The sequence below is a fragment of the Rhinopithecus bieti genome, unplaced genomic scaffold (assembly GCF_001698545.2).
Source record: "Rhinopithecus bieti isolate Rb0 unplaced genomic scaffold, ASM169854v2 scaffold_315, whole genome shotgun sequence".
Classification (NCBI taxonomy): Eukaryota; Metazoa; Chordata; class Mammalia; order Primates; family Cercopithecidae; genus Rhinopithecus; species Rhinopithecus bieti.
The window spans coordinates 1,177,553-1,191,855 of NW_016803481.1; the positions used below are offsets into that span (position 1 = coordinate 1,177,553).

Sequence of the window (14,303 nt, forward strand, 5' to 3'; positions counted from 1 at the left end):
CTCCGGTCCCAGGACAATCGTAACATGGAGACGGATGGCTGGAAGAATAGGAGCTTGACAGCCAAAACTCCAGACCTAAAGAGGAATGACCCAAAGAGGAATGCCCCTAGATGACATCTCACTCATCAGCTGCTGCAGACCTGCCTGATCAGTCGTGAACCCCACTTGAGGAGGGACACTGACCGTTAGGTCTCACCCATTCTTAGGACTGTCAGTGTGACCGAAAATGCCACCTGCAGAGCCCAGGAGAGGAGCCCTCACCTTTACCCCCTTTCCCTTCTCCATCCTTCTCCCCGAAGCCCACAGCTCAGTGCCCTCTCCTGAGGAAGCCTCTGATCCCATAGCCAAGCACAAGTTCTAGGCCTGTGGGCACCAACAGGATGGGGCTGTGCAGTCAGGAAGCGCAAGCTCGGTGCAGGTACAGGTGTCTTAGTGCCCTACAGGTCAGGGGCATGACCTATGGACCGAACTGAGCCATTCACAGTGAGGCCTCGCCTGTCCTGGGATCACAGGCACACACAGCTCCCCACAACCACTCCATATACACACACACTTTTAAATTCCCATGAAAAAATTAACTTTGCATATATGGGCCACATGCCCTTCCATATCCTGCTTAAAGCACCTCAACAGCCCCTAAGTTCCTGTTTAGTCAAAATGACTTGCCCTGGAACCGGGCGCAGGCAAGGCTGCCAGCGTGAATGTGAGTCTGTTCACCCATCTCTAGTCTACAGCCCACACCAGGGCCTGGTCACGCTGCCTCCTGTCTTCTTCTGCGAGCGGGCCCAGCTGGCGTACGCAGGTGGCGACCTGGAATCAAGCAATCAAGCAGGTGCCTTCTCTCAGGTTACTCTTCCATACCTGCCGAGGAAAACCACAAAAGAACTCCAAGCTGCTTGAGTTAAAGTCTCCATTTATTTTTATTTTTTTTTTTACAAAAATCCAATGTAAGACCATTGTGCTCGTGACGAAAAGGGGTGGGGTGGATGGACGTGGCATGGATATCAAAGCTTCCCCCCTCCAAACTAGGAGCTCCCCACTCGGTCTGGCGCAGCTCCCAGAAAGATCCCATCCTTCTGGACAGGACCCCAGCTGGTGAGCCGTGGCCTGAGACACAGTCCACACGGAGGAGCACTGCCCAGGGAGCCAGCGCTCACAGCGGCCTGCGGAGCCCTGGGATGGCGTTAAAGTAGGACAGCCCAAACCGGAGCAGCAAGCCGGCCACCCAGAGAACGAAGCGGTCCTGCACCCTGCGAGCCAGGACAAGGTGGCCACGGGCGGCTCACAGACAAGCCAAGGAGACCCGGGGTCTGTGGCGCTGCTTTCCCATCTCGCATGAGTCACAGGTCAGTGGCTTTCCCGTGGTGAGAATCACCTGAGCAGTGATACCGCGGCCACCTTGCTGCCTCTCACCAACTTGGGCGTGCCCCTCCGAACCTGTCTGCAGTCCTTCAAGCCAGTGTTCCTTTCAGGGTCAAGGAGGGCTGTCCTTGCTGGAAGCGCCGGCACCACAGCCCTCCCTGCAGCACGTTTTGCTGTCAGACCACTCAGCCCTTCTTGGATCCACCAGTGACATTCGAGGCCTGACAACCTGGCTCCACTAAAGGGACAGGCCCCTGACCCCACCACACAGACGACCTTTGCTCACCAAGTCCCTCTAAAAGGGGTCCCACCACACAGACGACCCCGGCTCACCGACTCCCACTAAAGTCAGTATATGAGTTCCTCACGTTAAAATAAACCAGATAAAATAGCAGCCACAATATAGCGCCACACACCACACTCTTTGGCTCCCCGAGGGAAGAAGGCTACTGCTAAAAGGAATACAAGTCAGGAGTCAAGGAGAGCGCAACTAGAAAGTTCTGAGGCAGAGCGTCCGACCACCGACTGCTGGGAACAAAACCACACTTCCTAGGTCGCTGCCTCAGCGGGGGAGCTACAGGCCATTGCCGGGGGAACCTCTGGAAACACAGTCCTGGCAGTATAGCCAGGTCCGCTTTGCCAATGGGGAGAGTTCCCTTAAGCCGAGCTAGCCCTACAGGTGGGTGGGAGCTACCAAAAGAGCCCAGCTTCAAAACAATACTTGAAGAGAACCCATGTGGTACAGGCAGGTCAGAGGAGAACGTATTCCGAGAAATAAAAGCACAGGATGCCAAGGTCTAGGGAAGACGAAACTGGCTTAAGGCATGTGCATGACCAGGACAGACCTGAGCTTTTGTTCAGTTGCTAGAAACCTTCGAGTCAACTCCACTTCAAGAAAGTAGGGTTCAAGAAACAGATTCATGGGCTAAATCCCTGACCAATTCCACTCACACCCTCCTAGGTTCCCCTACTGCCACTATGACCCAAAAAATTAGCTTATTTCCGTTTCGGCCCAGGGAACAGAATCCTAAGCAGGGAGTGGAAAGTGGTAACTCGGGCTGTGAATGCCTGTTAAGATTCGAAGGCTGGATGTGAGCTTACACAGCAAATCACGGCCTCCCATTGTTCTAGCACATACCAAACCTCAGGGGGTCCTACAGCCAAGCTGACATTAGGGGTCCAAAAACCACAGATAACACAGGATGGGGCTCCAGACAGAGGCAGGGGGAAGGTGAATTTCACCAAGGAATTATCCCAAGGCAGGCGCCTTGCTGTAAAACTTCCCGGCCAGCCGGGTGGGGTCCTCGAAGGACATTGGCTTGCTCTACACCAGGGAGAGGAGGCTGACCTGCAAACCACTTCAGACCACAGCAGACGTGCACCCTGCTGATTTCCTGTCCAATCCAAGAGAGAGCACTTCAGAAAAGCCTGAGGCCCACAGCACGTATGTTTCAACAAAAGAACAAGACAGAAAGAGCCATCTGGGAGTAGCATCTTCAGGTCCTATTCTTTCTCACTCTTTGCTTCCTCATTCTCTCTCAAACAAGGGAGAAATGGGAGAGCAGGGATAAGGACTGAGGCAAGCCTGGCCTAAAGATAAATCCTCAAAAATCACTGGCCCCAGCAACAGGAAGCTGAGCAGCCCACCAGGGTCAGGCGCTCCCAGGGATTCACTGGGAAGAGAATGTGAGTTACAGGTTGCTGACTGGCAACAGAAAGGGTATGGAAGAGACCCACAGGTCTTATCTCGTCCAGGCCCGTAAGAGGGCCAAGTTCATCCCTTTCTGGTTTCTGCACACAGATGGCGCTGGGGAGGATGGGAGATGATCTTTAAGTATAAGCCAGTGACACAAGGCCAGGACCCATCTCCGCCAGAATACAGAACAAAGGAGCCTGCGCGGTCCCTCCCTTAGAGGCAAAACTCACACTCCCCCAGCCAAAAATATATATGTATGCGAGTGTGTGTGCATATATTTATATACACACACATATATAAATAAGTCTTGAATGGCAATTCTGAAACTTTCTCTTTTTAAATAATCATACTAGTTGTTATTGAATTTAAAAACCACAAACTAGCTGTCCTGGGCGTATGAACGGTGTGAGTGACTCTGCAGAGTCTCCACGGTCCTCAGTGTAAGCTATCAGTCAGTGCCCTGTGTGGGGAACCCCGGGGCCTCCGCCCAGGGCTCCAGGCCCAGTGTGGCCGACTTCAAGATAAAGGCAGCGGTTTCCTTCCACTCTTCATGCTGCCCCTCCCAGCAGAGGGTCTGGGCCACCCACCCAGCAGATGTCCCCAAGGTCCTGCAATGCCTAGGAACCTTGGGAGCCATCTTCCTCCCTCTGCCCATCCTATTCCCCAGACCTTGCGCTGCCCCTAGATGAACTTGAAGCACTTGGTCTTGTCATGAGGCAGGCGTGTCTTGAAGAGCACGGAGTCCACCCTGAACTGCGTGTACAGGAGGGGCATGTAGCCGTACACCTTCACAAAGAAGTTGATGCACTTGTGCCGCTCGTGGAAGTGGGAGTCATCGTGCGACAGGGCCTGAGGGCATCCTGGGCATCGGAATGTCCACCGTGAGGTCACCTGGAAATGGAAGAGAGACACAGAGTGGGAATCCCAGCTAATACCAACAAAACCCTTGCAGCTGAGCTGATCCCACAACCCCCATGTCCAGGGTGAAGACGCTGATCCCCCAGAGGCAACAACCCTGCAGAGTGTGGCAGGAGCCAGAGCCCCGCCCCAGGCCTCCTGCCTACCAGATGTCTCCAGAACATCGTCAGGTATTCTGTCCAGACGGCCTGCACTTCTCGGATGCCACAAGCCTTAACGTGTGTAGTGTCAGCTGTCTCAGTAAGTCTACTCCTAGTATGTACTTGGTTGCAGAGCCACAGTTAGGTACCCAGTTGTTTGTTTCATCAATGTTTTGAATCAAAATACTGAAGGCTACCCAAAGAGGGGCTAGTCAAATCATTCTTGAATACTGTCCATAAAAAAGATGCTTAACAATATTTAAAGCCATGGGAAAGTGGCCATACTATAGTCTAGTCATATTGTTATTAATTAGAAAATGTCTAACCAGAGAAGTATGAAGAGGCGGACAGCTTCATTACAATGTGGCAGGCCGAATGGCATAAAAATCCCTCAGAACACCTGAACACGCAAGATGAAATACAGAAACCCTCTTTAAATACAGGGCTGAGCCTGTAATAAGAAATGAAATCACCTGTTGATTAATCCCAGCACTTTGGGAGGCCAAGGCAGGAAGATCGCTTGAGCCCAGGAGTTCAAAACCAGCCTGGGCAACAAAGCAAAACCGTATCTCCACAAAAGATAAAAATATTAGCAGGGTGTGGCAGCAGGCCAGTTATTTGGTGTAGTCCCAGCTACTTGGGAGGCTGAGACGGGAGGCTGCTTGAGCCCAGGAGTTTGAGGCTGCAGTGAGCTATGATGGTACCACTGCACTCCAGTCTGGGGGACAGTGAGAGCCTGTCACTCACTCACATATATACATGCATGCATGAATAAACAACGAAGAATGAATGAATGAATGAATGAAAGAATGAACGAAATCCTCAGAAGCCAATGAAAAAACAAATCCTGCAAGATAGCCATGAACCTGGGTTTTCAATGGGCTGAAGAAGCGACACCTGCAAAGCGGGCTTTGGAAACACTGGCTCCACGGAAGGGAGGATGGAGGGGAGCAGGGAGGGGAGGACGCCACACAAAGAAACATGGGGAAGAAATGTCTTTAAATTTATCTTCTACTTCCTTAATTTTCTTTTCACCTAAGTCTGATCTTTTTTTGCCATTTTCACAGAGATTTTAATAACTATGATTTTCATTTTCAGTAGTTCCATTTAGGGCTTTCCAATCTGTTCTTTTTGGAGTGATTTGTTGCTTTTTTATGTTTTCAGGTTAGTCATTTTAAGCCTACTTGTTTTAGAGTCTACCTAATGGCTTTATTACTTGAAATCCTAGGCCGGGCGCAGTGGCTCATGCCTGTAATCCCAGCACTTTGGGAGACCTAGGCAGGCGGATCACAAGGTCAGGAGATCGAGACCACCCTGGCTAACACAGTGAATCTCCGTCTCTACTAAAAATACAAAAAATTAGCTGGGCATGGTGGCGGGCGCCTGTAGTCCCAGCTACTCAGGAGACTGAGGCAGGAGAATGGTGTGATCCCACGAGGCGGAGGTTGCAGTGAGCCGAGATCGCACCACTGCACTCCAGCCTGGGTGACAGAGCCAGACTTTGTCTCAAAAAAAAAAAAAATAACCTGTGTATTATGTGTGTTCGCTCTTGCTCATGATCAGCTGTTTCCTTGGTGGCTAACCGGTAATTTTACATTTTAAGCTCATCTTCAATGAGGCTTTTCCTGTTCATGTCCTATGTGGCCTGAGGTGAAGAAATTTTTTTCTTAAGTGGGACTTCCTCTGCTGAGAGTAATTTCTCCTTATAACAGATTTTTGGTTTTATTCTGTCAAACAGTCCAAGGGTATCAATGCCTGGGTCTAGTTTTCTTTTTTTATTTTATTTTATTTATAGGACTCCCTATATTGCCCAGGCTGGTCTGGACTCCTGGTCTCAAGAAATCGTCCTGCCTCAGCCTCTCAACGTGCTGGGATTACAGACTTGAGCCACCTCATGTGGCCCTGGGTCGAGATTTCATACAGAATGAGTACCTAAGCCCATGGAGGCTCAAAAGACTATTTAACGTTCTCAACCTACACTTCGCGCCCCCCGCCCCGTCAGAGTCCAGGTTAAAATAAACAAGGTGCATGTCATCTCCCCGGGGCAACAGGTAGGAGATCTCCATTCTAATTCTCCGCCCTTAACAGGCTCTTCACTCCTTCACATGAATAAAACCCAAGCCTCTAGACAGCTAAGGTGAGAGCAGCCCCCCATGACGGCCTCAGTGACGCCCCCATGCTTGCCACCCTAAGTTTTAGTCCTCCCGTCTGCTTCCTTTCTGGCAATTCTCTTACCTTTTTATTAGCGCAACTATACACTGAAAAAAGAATTGTGTTACTTACAGTGATCAGGTTTTCAAATTACCTAGTCCACTATATTATAAAAACCGAGAACATTTACTGTAAAGTTTTTTTGGTTTTTTTTTTTTTTTTATTTTTTTTTTTTAGATGGAGTCTCGCTCTGTAGCCCAGGCTGGAGTGCAGTGCGGTGATCTCAGGTGACTACGAGCTCCGCCTCCCAGATTCACACCATTCTCCTGCCTCAGCCTCCCAGCCTCCCGAGTAGCTGGGACTACAGGAGCCTGCCACCATGCCCGGCTAATTTTTTGTATTTTTAGTAGAGACAGGGTTTCACTGTGTTAGCCAGGACAGTCTCAATCTCCTGACCTCATGATCCGCCCGCCTCAGCCTCCATATTGGGATTACAGGTGTGAGCCATACCGCCCAGCCTACTGTCAAGTTTTTAAAAAGCAGACTGCAAATCAAGTATATAAATTTAAAATACAAAAATAAGGCCAGGTGTGGTGGTTCCCACCTGCAATCCCATCACTTTGGGAGGCCAAGGTGGGTGGATCACTTGAGCTCAGTTTGAGACCAGCCTGGCCAACATGGCAAGACCCCGTTTCTACTAAAAATACAAAAAAATTAGCTGGGCATGGTGGCACATGCCTGTAATCCCAGCTACTATGGAGGCTAAAGCAGGAAAATCACTTGAACCTGGGAGGCAGAGGTTGCAGTGAGCTGAGATCATGCCACTGCACTGCAACCTGGGTGACAGAGCAGGACTCCATCTCAAAAAAAAAAAAAAAAAAAAAGAAAGAAAAAATATGTATATATGTATTTTTACACACATATGTGTGTGTGTGTGTGTGTGTGTATATGTATGGATAAATAAATAAGTCCCCACAATAGACAGGATACCAGAGAACCAAAAGAAGCCAAAAGTTTTAGTACTTTTGATTTCTTTCTGCATGTCTCTTTTCCCAAATAATTTTTAAATTTCTATTACAAATTAAGGGGAAAATTTTTAATTGAAAGACACATCCCATAACTTAATAGCAGAAGAGTAATCATTGTGTACGGCCAGTATTCGCCGTCAAAGCCCAGGTCCCAGAGTTTAAACTGGGAGGAGACACAGGCCAGTGCTCGAAGGGTGGCTCACCTCAGAACCTAGTCTCTGGGCAGTCATGACCTCCACAGCTCCCCCTCCAGGTCCCACCTGTCTCCTCACTTCCCCCCTCACTCACTGGCTGCTCCCTTAGAACCCTTTGGGGTCATGTCAACACCGAGTTACTGCTCTTCCCATGGTTCCCCCTGGAACAGGATGTGGGGGTCAGGAATCTGGGGAAGGACGTTCTCAAACAGCATCTATGTCCAGTATTCCATGGGGCTCTCACTGGATCTAAAAACCCTTCTCCTCACCCCAGACACCAGAATCCAGCCCCAGGAGAAATGCCCTTTAACCTGCATATTATTTCATGTGACACAAAAAATATCTTTATAACTGTTGTTTTCACGGAAGCAGTGGTTTCCAAATGTTTTTAATCATGTAATCCATCAGTAAAAAAACTTTTAAGCCGGGTGCGGTGGCTCACACCTGTAATCCCAGCACTTTGGGAGGCCAAGGAGGGCGGATCACAAGGTCAAGAGAGCGAGACCAGCCTGGCCAACATGGTGAAACCCCGTCTCTACTAAAAATACAAAGATTAGCTGGGCATGGTGGCACATGCCTATAGTCCCAGCTACTCAGGGGGCTGAGGCAGGAAAATCGCTTGAACCTGGGAGACAGAGGTTGCAGTGAGCTGAGATTGTGCCACTGCACTCCAGCCTAGCACCTGAGACTCCATCTCAAAAAAAAAAAAAAAAAAAAAACATTTAAGACTGCATCCCCAATATATTTGTAAATATATAACTGTTGCATAATAAAAGATGCAAAAAAATTAAAAAGAATGAAACAACTATAATATAAACTGAAGTCTGGACATTTACTTATTTAACCAATATCATGGATCACAGTTTACATGGAAGATTCCAGGTAACTCAGTCTAAGAGAAATATTCGTTTTATGCTTAGTAACAATGAGGAAAATCCTCAATAGATGCCAAGAACCTGTATTACCCCAGAGAACCAAGACGTTCACCTGCATTTCGGCTTCCTTACCACCTAAGCCATCTGTTTTCTCAAAACTTTACGGGTGATTTTTTAATCTCTTATCCTGAATGAAGCCTATTTACATTCTGTGTTCTCCTTGCAAAAGTAGTACATTATTCAAAGCAATAATATTACATTAACTCCCCATTTCTTTAGTCAATATCATTAAGATATTAACATTACTGAAAGAACACTGCCAATCATACAAAGCAGTCAGACCTCCCTAATTCAACAGGGAATAGTTTGACAGTAAAAATTGGAGGTATTTAAAGCACAACAAAAAAATTACTATTTTTGAACATACAATAGTACATATACCTGATACCATTAAAATTAGGTAAATAAAATATTTAATTCAAACTGGTTCTTTATTATGAAGTAAATCACTAGATTCATAAGTTGAAGGAATTACTAAGAGTTTGAAAACACACTTAATTTCAGCCTTTGAATTTGAAAACTCATCCCAATCTTGAATTCTTCATATATTCCAGAAAGATGAAGAAAATTCAGAAAGAATCCTCAGTTTTGAAGTTTTCACTTGGTAAGAATCATGTGCACCATGTCCACATTACTTCTACCTGCACTGAAGAGATGCCTTAGCTAGTGAAACACTGGCCTAATAATGCAGTAGACAAATACACTTTACAAAGATGAAAAATCCCCCATGTCTGTGCCTGCTCAGGTAACTGATGCTATTATTAGGCACCTAATCACTCAGATACTTTAAATTTTCATGGACCATGTCTTCTGGTCTACTAGAGAGGCATAAATTGATGCATATATCTTGACTCAAATCCAGTCCCTGGCTACATAGGAAAGGAAATATAAGGAATAGAAAATTGCGCCCAATGTTGTAATTGCTTTCTAAAACCTTTGCCTCCCTACCTCAAAGTCTACAAAGTCTTTTCATTGTTTAATGAGACCTACCACTGTACCTGGAAAACATACTATTTTTATATAAGTACTTGTGACTATTATTTTTCACAGTTAAAAAAATTGATACAGGCCGGGCGCGGTGGCTCAAGCCTGTAATCCCAGCACTTTGGGAGGCCGAGATGGGCGGATCACGAGGTCAGGAGATCGAGACCATCCTGGCTAACACGGTGAAACCCCATCTCTACTAAAAAATACAAAAAACTAGCCGGGCGAGGTGGCGGGCGCCTGTAGTCCCAGCTACTCGGGAGGCTGAGGCAGGAGAATGGCATGAACCCGGGAGGCAGAGCTTCCAGTGAGCTGAGATCCGGCCACTGCACTCCAGCCTGGATGACAGAGCGAGACTCCGTCTCAAAAAAAAAAATTGATACACTATTTCGCTAATTATTCTTCTCTTGTGAGGCTTTAGCAGAAGTCTCGGACAGAAGAAACCCTGGGACAATCAGGAGTGACGTGCTACCCAGGAGCCACAGTTAGCCTCCAAATACATTTCTAGCTTTGTTATGCTTTGCTGCATGGAACCAGCGTCCTCTGGTGGCCACTCTGCTTAGCACTCAAGCTACGACCTATTTCTCACTAAGATGCCCAGGCTGGAGTGCAGTGGCTGTTCAGACACGCCCATGGAGCATTCAGCCTTGAACTTCTGGATTCAAGCAATCCTCCTGCCTCAGCCTCCTGAGTAGCTGAGACTACCAGGCGTGTGCCACTACACCTGGCTTCTAAACATATGATTTCATTATCGTTATTAGTATATGCTGGTGGGTACTTAGTCTAGAACCAATTATTAATTTTTTTTTGAGATGGAGTCTCACACTTAGTCACCCAGGCTGGAGTGCAGTGGCACGATCTCAGCTCACTGCCATCTCTGCCTCCTGGGTTCAAGCAATTCTCCTGCCTCAGCCTTCTGAGTAGCTGGGATCACAGGCACATGCCATCATGCCTAGCTAGTGTAGTGTAGTGTGTGTGTGTGTGTGTGTGTGTGTGTGTGTTTTCTTTTTGAGACTAAGTCTCGCTCTGTCACCCAGGCTGGAGTGTGGTGGCATCATCTCGGCTCACTGCAACCTCTGCCTCCCAGGTTCAAGTGATTCTCCTGCCTTGGCCTCCTGAGTAGCTGAGACTATAGGCGCGTGCCACCACGTCCAGCTAATTTTTGGTATTTTTAGTGGAAACAGGGTTTCACCGTGTTAGCCAGGATGGTCTCGATCTCCTGACCTCGTGATCCACCTGTCTCAGCCCCATAAAATGCTGGGATTATAGGCATGAGCCACTGCGCCCGGCCTAATTTGTATATTTTTTAGTAGAGTCGGGGTTTCACCGTGTTGACCAGGCTGGTCATGAACTCGTGACCTCAAGTGATCCGTCCGCCTAGGCCTCCAAAAGTGCTGGGATTACAGGCATGAGCCACCGCGCCAGGCTGAACACAACTATTTACTCATGGCAATGACACCCATGAAGGTAAACTTATTTCATAAAATTAAGGGATACACCTTTCTAATAATGAAAATATGACCTCATTAGTTTGTTGACCCTTCTAAAGACATCAGGTACAAATCTCTTACTGGAATTTAGCATTTTCTTCAATTATGAAACAGACATAAACACAGACATAAACACAGACATAAGCACAGTCACAAATATTCATTTGAAGTGACAGACTCCACAGTAATACTGGTTCTAATAACGTCTGCTTCTGTAAGGACTGAGCTATCCTAACCCTTACCAGCATGCTCTAACTTGCTGACAGAGCCCTCAAAGATGACAGGAAGGGGGTGGAACCAGGCTTTCCGTGCACTGAGCGTATTTGTTAATAACTCCAAGAAAAAACAGAACAATACCCTCAGAATTTCTAGAATTCACAGTTGTGAGTAGTCCTCACAGTTGATGTATTCATCCACCATGTCCCGGATGGCCTGGGGCATCACATAAGAATACAGGTAGGCATAATACTGTCAGAGGAATTCTAGAAATTCTGAGGGTATTTTTGGTTGTGAGCAAATAATTTACATAGTACTTATGTGCCAACACTATTCTTAGAGTCTTACATATATTAACTCAGAAATTCTTAAGTTTTTTGTTTGATGGACATCGCCTATGCCTCTGGCTTGGCAATCTGGTCAAGGCTGTGGACTCCTCAAAATAATGTTTTTAGATATATAAACTGCAATACACAGGATGACAAAGGAAGCAAGTTTCAGTAAAACACAGTGACACACATGCTCTTTTCCTAATGCATTAAATAACAACATCTAGGGGAAAGGGAATAACTGCCGTGAATTCAAAGTGGTAACAAATAGAAACAATACTTTTTGCAGATATTCCAACAAAGGTAATGTGATACGAAGATATCTATGATTTCTACTGGTGACAAATCAGTTACTACAAATACTATGGTGAATTGTAGCCTGTTTCATAATTGAAGAAAATGCTAAATTCCAGTAAGAGATTAATAAAAATAATGATGCAACATCTTTCCCACCCAAGTTCCAAACCCTCTGATTTCTATCCATTGCCCTTAGGAATGAAGGGCCCCTGTTGTAACAACTCATTTAAGCCCACAATCCTTTGATGAGGTAGGTAGTATCATCCCTATGAATGAGGACTCTGAAGTACAGTGCAGTTACATGCTGTGCTACTGTAAAGCAAGTGAAGTAACCATGCGCGCATCCACAGTCCCACCAGCGGCGGGACCTCACCTTGATGGGGGGCTTCCGAGTGATGTGGGAGACAAGGAAGTTCATGGCGATGTCCTCACAGTTGATGTATTCATCCACCATGTCCCGGATGGCCTGGGGCATCACATAAGAATACAGGTAGGCATAATACTGTCAGAGGAAGAAAAAGAACCACATGCTCTGTTAGAAGACACAGGTTGTTGGCTTTCAGCCAAAATATGCATGGGTGGAGGGGCTGTTTATGTGTGGCAGTAACTAGGAGGTATTACTGGCACTTAGGGCTGGGGCCAGGGATTCGAGACATCCTGTCGTGTGGATCTTCTGCAGTGAGGAATTATCCCATTCAAATTGCCATCATCACCCCCTTTAGTAACAATGTCGTATCATGTCCTTGGTACCACAGCAATTTTGAAATCAATATAAAGATCTGTCAAACTAGGTCAGATGCTGGTTCAGTTGAACACTATTTTATCTCTAACAATGGCCAAAAAAAAAAAAAGATAAGAGGGGGAAAAGCCTGGTTATTTTCTCAGATCTCAATAAATCACAGAACCATGAAACACACAATCCCTTGCTGCCTCCTGTACAGATTCCTGAGTCTGGTCACTACTCGCTATCGGCCTGGCTATCCCCTGCTCCCAGCCACCTTCATCTCTTGCCTGGATTCTCCACATCAGCTCCTAAATATTCTCCCTGCTGCCATATTCTTCCCTATATGCTAGTCCCAGCACAGCAGGTGACTGTGTTAATACTCAAGCCAACTGAACATGTCACCCCTTCGCTCCAAAGCCTCCAACACTTCCCATCTCACTGCGAGTAAAAGGCAAAGTTCTCAGACTGTCCTACAAGGCCCACAGAGGGGCATGTTGGAGCCACTCACACCTGCTCATGAATGCCGACTGCTACATTTTCAGAATGTTGTGAGCTTGTTGTTAAACATAGCCATTAAAGATGTAATTACGTAAACTTCAAATTAAATAATTATATTAAAAATCCATGCAATAAATGCCTTCAACTCATTACTTCCTAATTTTGTATCTTACTATTACCTTGAGGTTACCTATATCTACTGTTTATGTTGAAATTACTATGTAATGGTGTACAACCGTGTATCTCTTCCCAAATCCATGTTCAGTGACTCATGTTGATAACTTCAAATCAGCCAAGGTAAGAATATTTATTCATACCACAGAAATCAGCAAATACTACAAGACAGGGCACATGTTAACTGCTATATGTTGCAATTTGCTGTAATGAACAAATGAACAGGTGAAGTGCCCAGCTAAACTGATTAACATATTTCACTACCTACAATATAATCTATTTAGTGAAATAACAAAATTTTTTTGTAACACAGAACAAATGTGCTCGTTTAAGATAACTTAAACTAACTTAAACAGCAAAGTACTTAAGAGTTGGTGAACTTAAAAAATGAATTGTACTATTTTTTTTTTTTTTAAACAAAAAGGTGATCCAGGCTGGGCATGGTGGCTCATGCCTGTAATCCCAACACTTTGTTTGGGAGGCCAAGGTGGGTGAAATGCTTGAGCCCAGGAGTTCAAGGCCAGCCTGGGCAACATAGGGAGAAGACCTCATAGCTATGAAAAATAAAAAAAATAGCCAGATGTAGTGGTATGTGCCTGTAATGTCTGCTACTCAGGAGGCTGAGGTGAGAAGATCGCTTGAGCCTGGGAGTTCTAGGCTGCACTGAGCCATGATTGTGCCACTCCAATCCAGCCTAGGTGACAGAGTGAGATTCCATCTCAAAAAAAAAAAGTAAGAATAAATAAAATAAAAAATAATACATTTTTTTAAAAAGGTAATTCAAATTTATTGACCCTTTAAATGGCCAGTGACTGTCCTTAGTATGCTGATGAGAATATATTAACATAACTCATGTCTTGAAAGAAGTGGCATTTTAATAAGAACTACCTTTTAATAATAATTTTTTTTAAAACTATGATGAAAGCATTATCAGAATAAATGTTCAGTTATTTCCATCAGCATGTGGTTCTGCTGTCAAAAATGATTTATGTTGGCCAGGCACGGTGGCTCACGCCTATAATCCCAGCACTTTGGGAGGCCAAGGTCGGTGGATCACTTGAGGTCAGGAGTTCGAGACCAGTTTGGCCAACAGGGTGAAACCCCATCTCTACTAAAAATACAAAAATTAGCCAGGTGTGGTGGCACATGCCTGTAATCCCAGCTACT

At 45.9% G+C, this 14,303-nt stretch overlaps 1 protein-coding gene across 5 annotated transcripts in view; it reads right to left on the reverse strand.

Moving 5' to 3' along the window:
* Positions 1-896: 896 nt before the first annotated feature.
* The window catches only part of EXTL3 (exostosin like glycosyltransferase 3), a 136,820-nt gene continuing 123,413 nt past the window's right edge, over positions 897-14,303 (reverse strand). For all 5 annotated transcript variants that reach the window (XM_017884722.1, XM_017884731.1, XM_017884712.1 and 2 more), the window contains 2 exons: positions 12,114-12,242; positions 897-3,949 (listed from right to left, as the gene is read on the reverse strand). In XM_017884722.1, the coding sequence (XP_017740211.1) occupies positions 3,740-3,949; positions 12,114-12,242 (339 nt within the window). In that variant the 3' untranslated portion in view covers positions 897-3,739. The remainder of the gene's footprint in view (positions 3,950-12,113; positions 12,243-14,303) is intronic.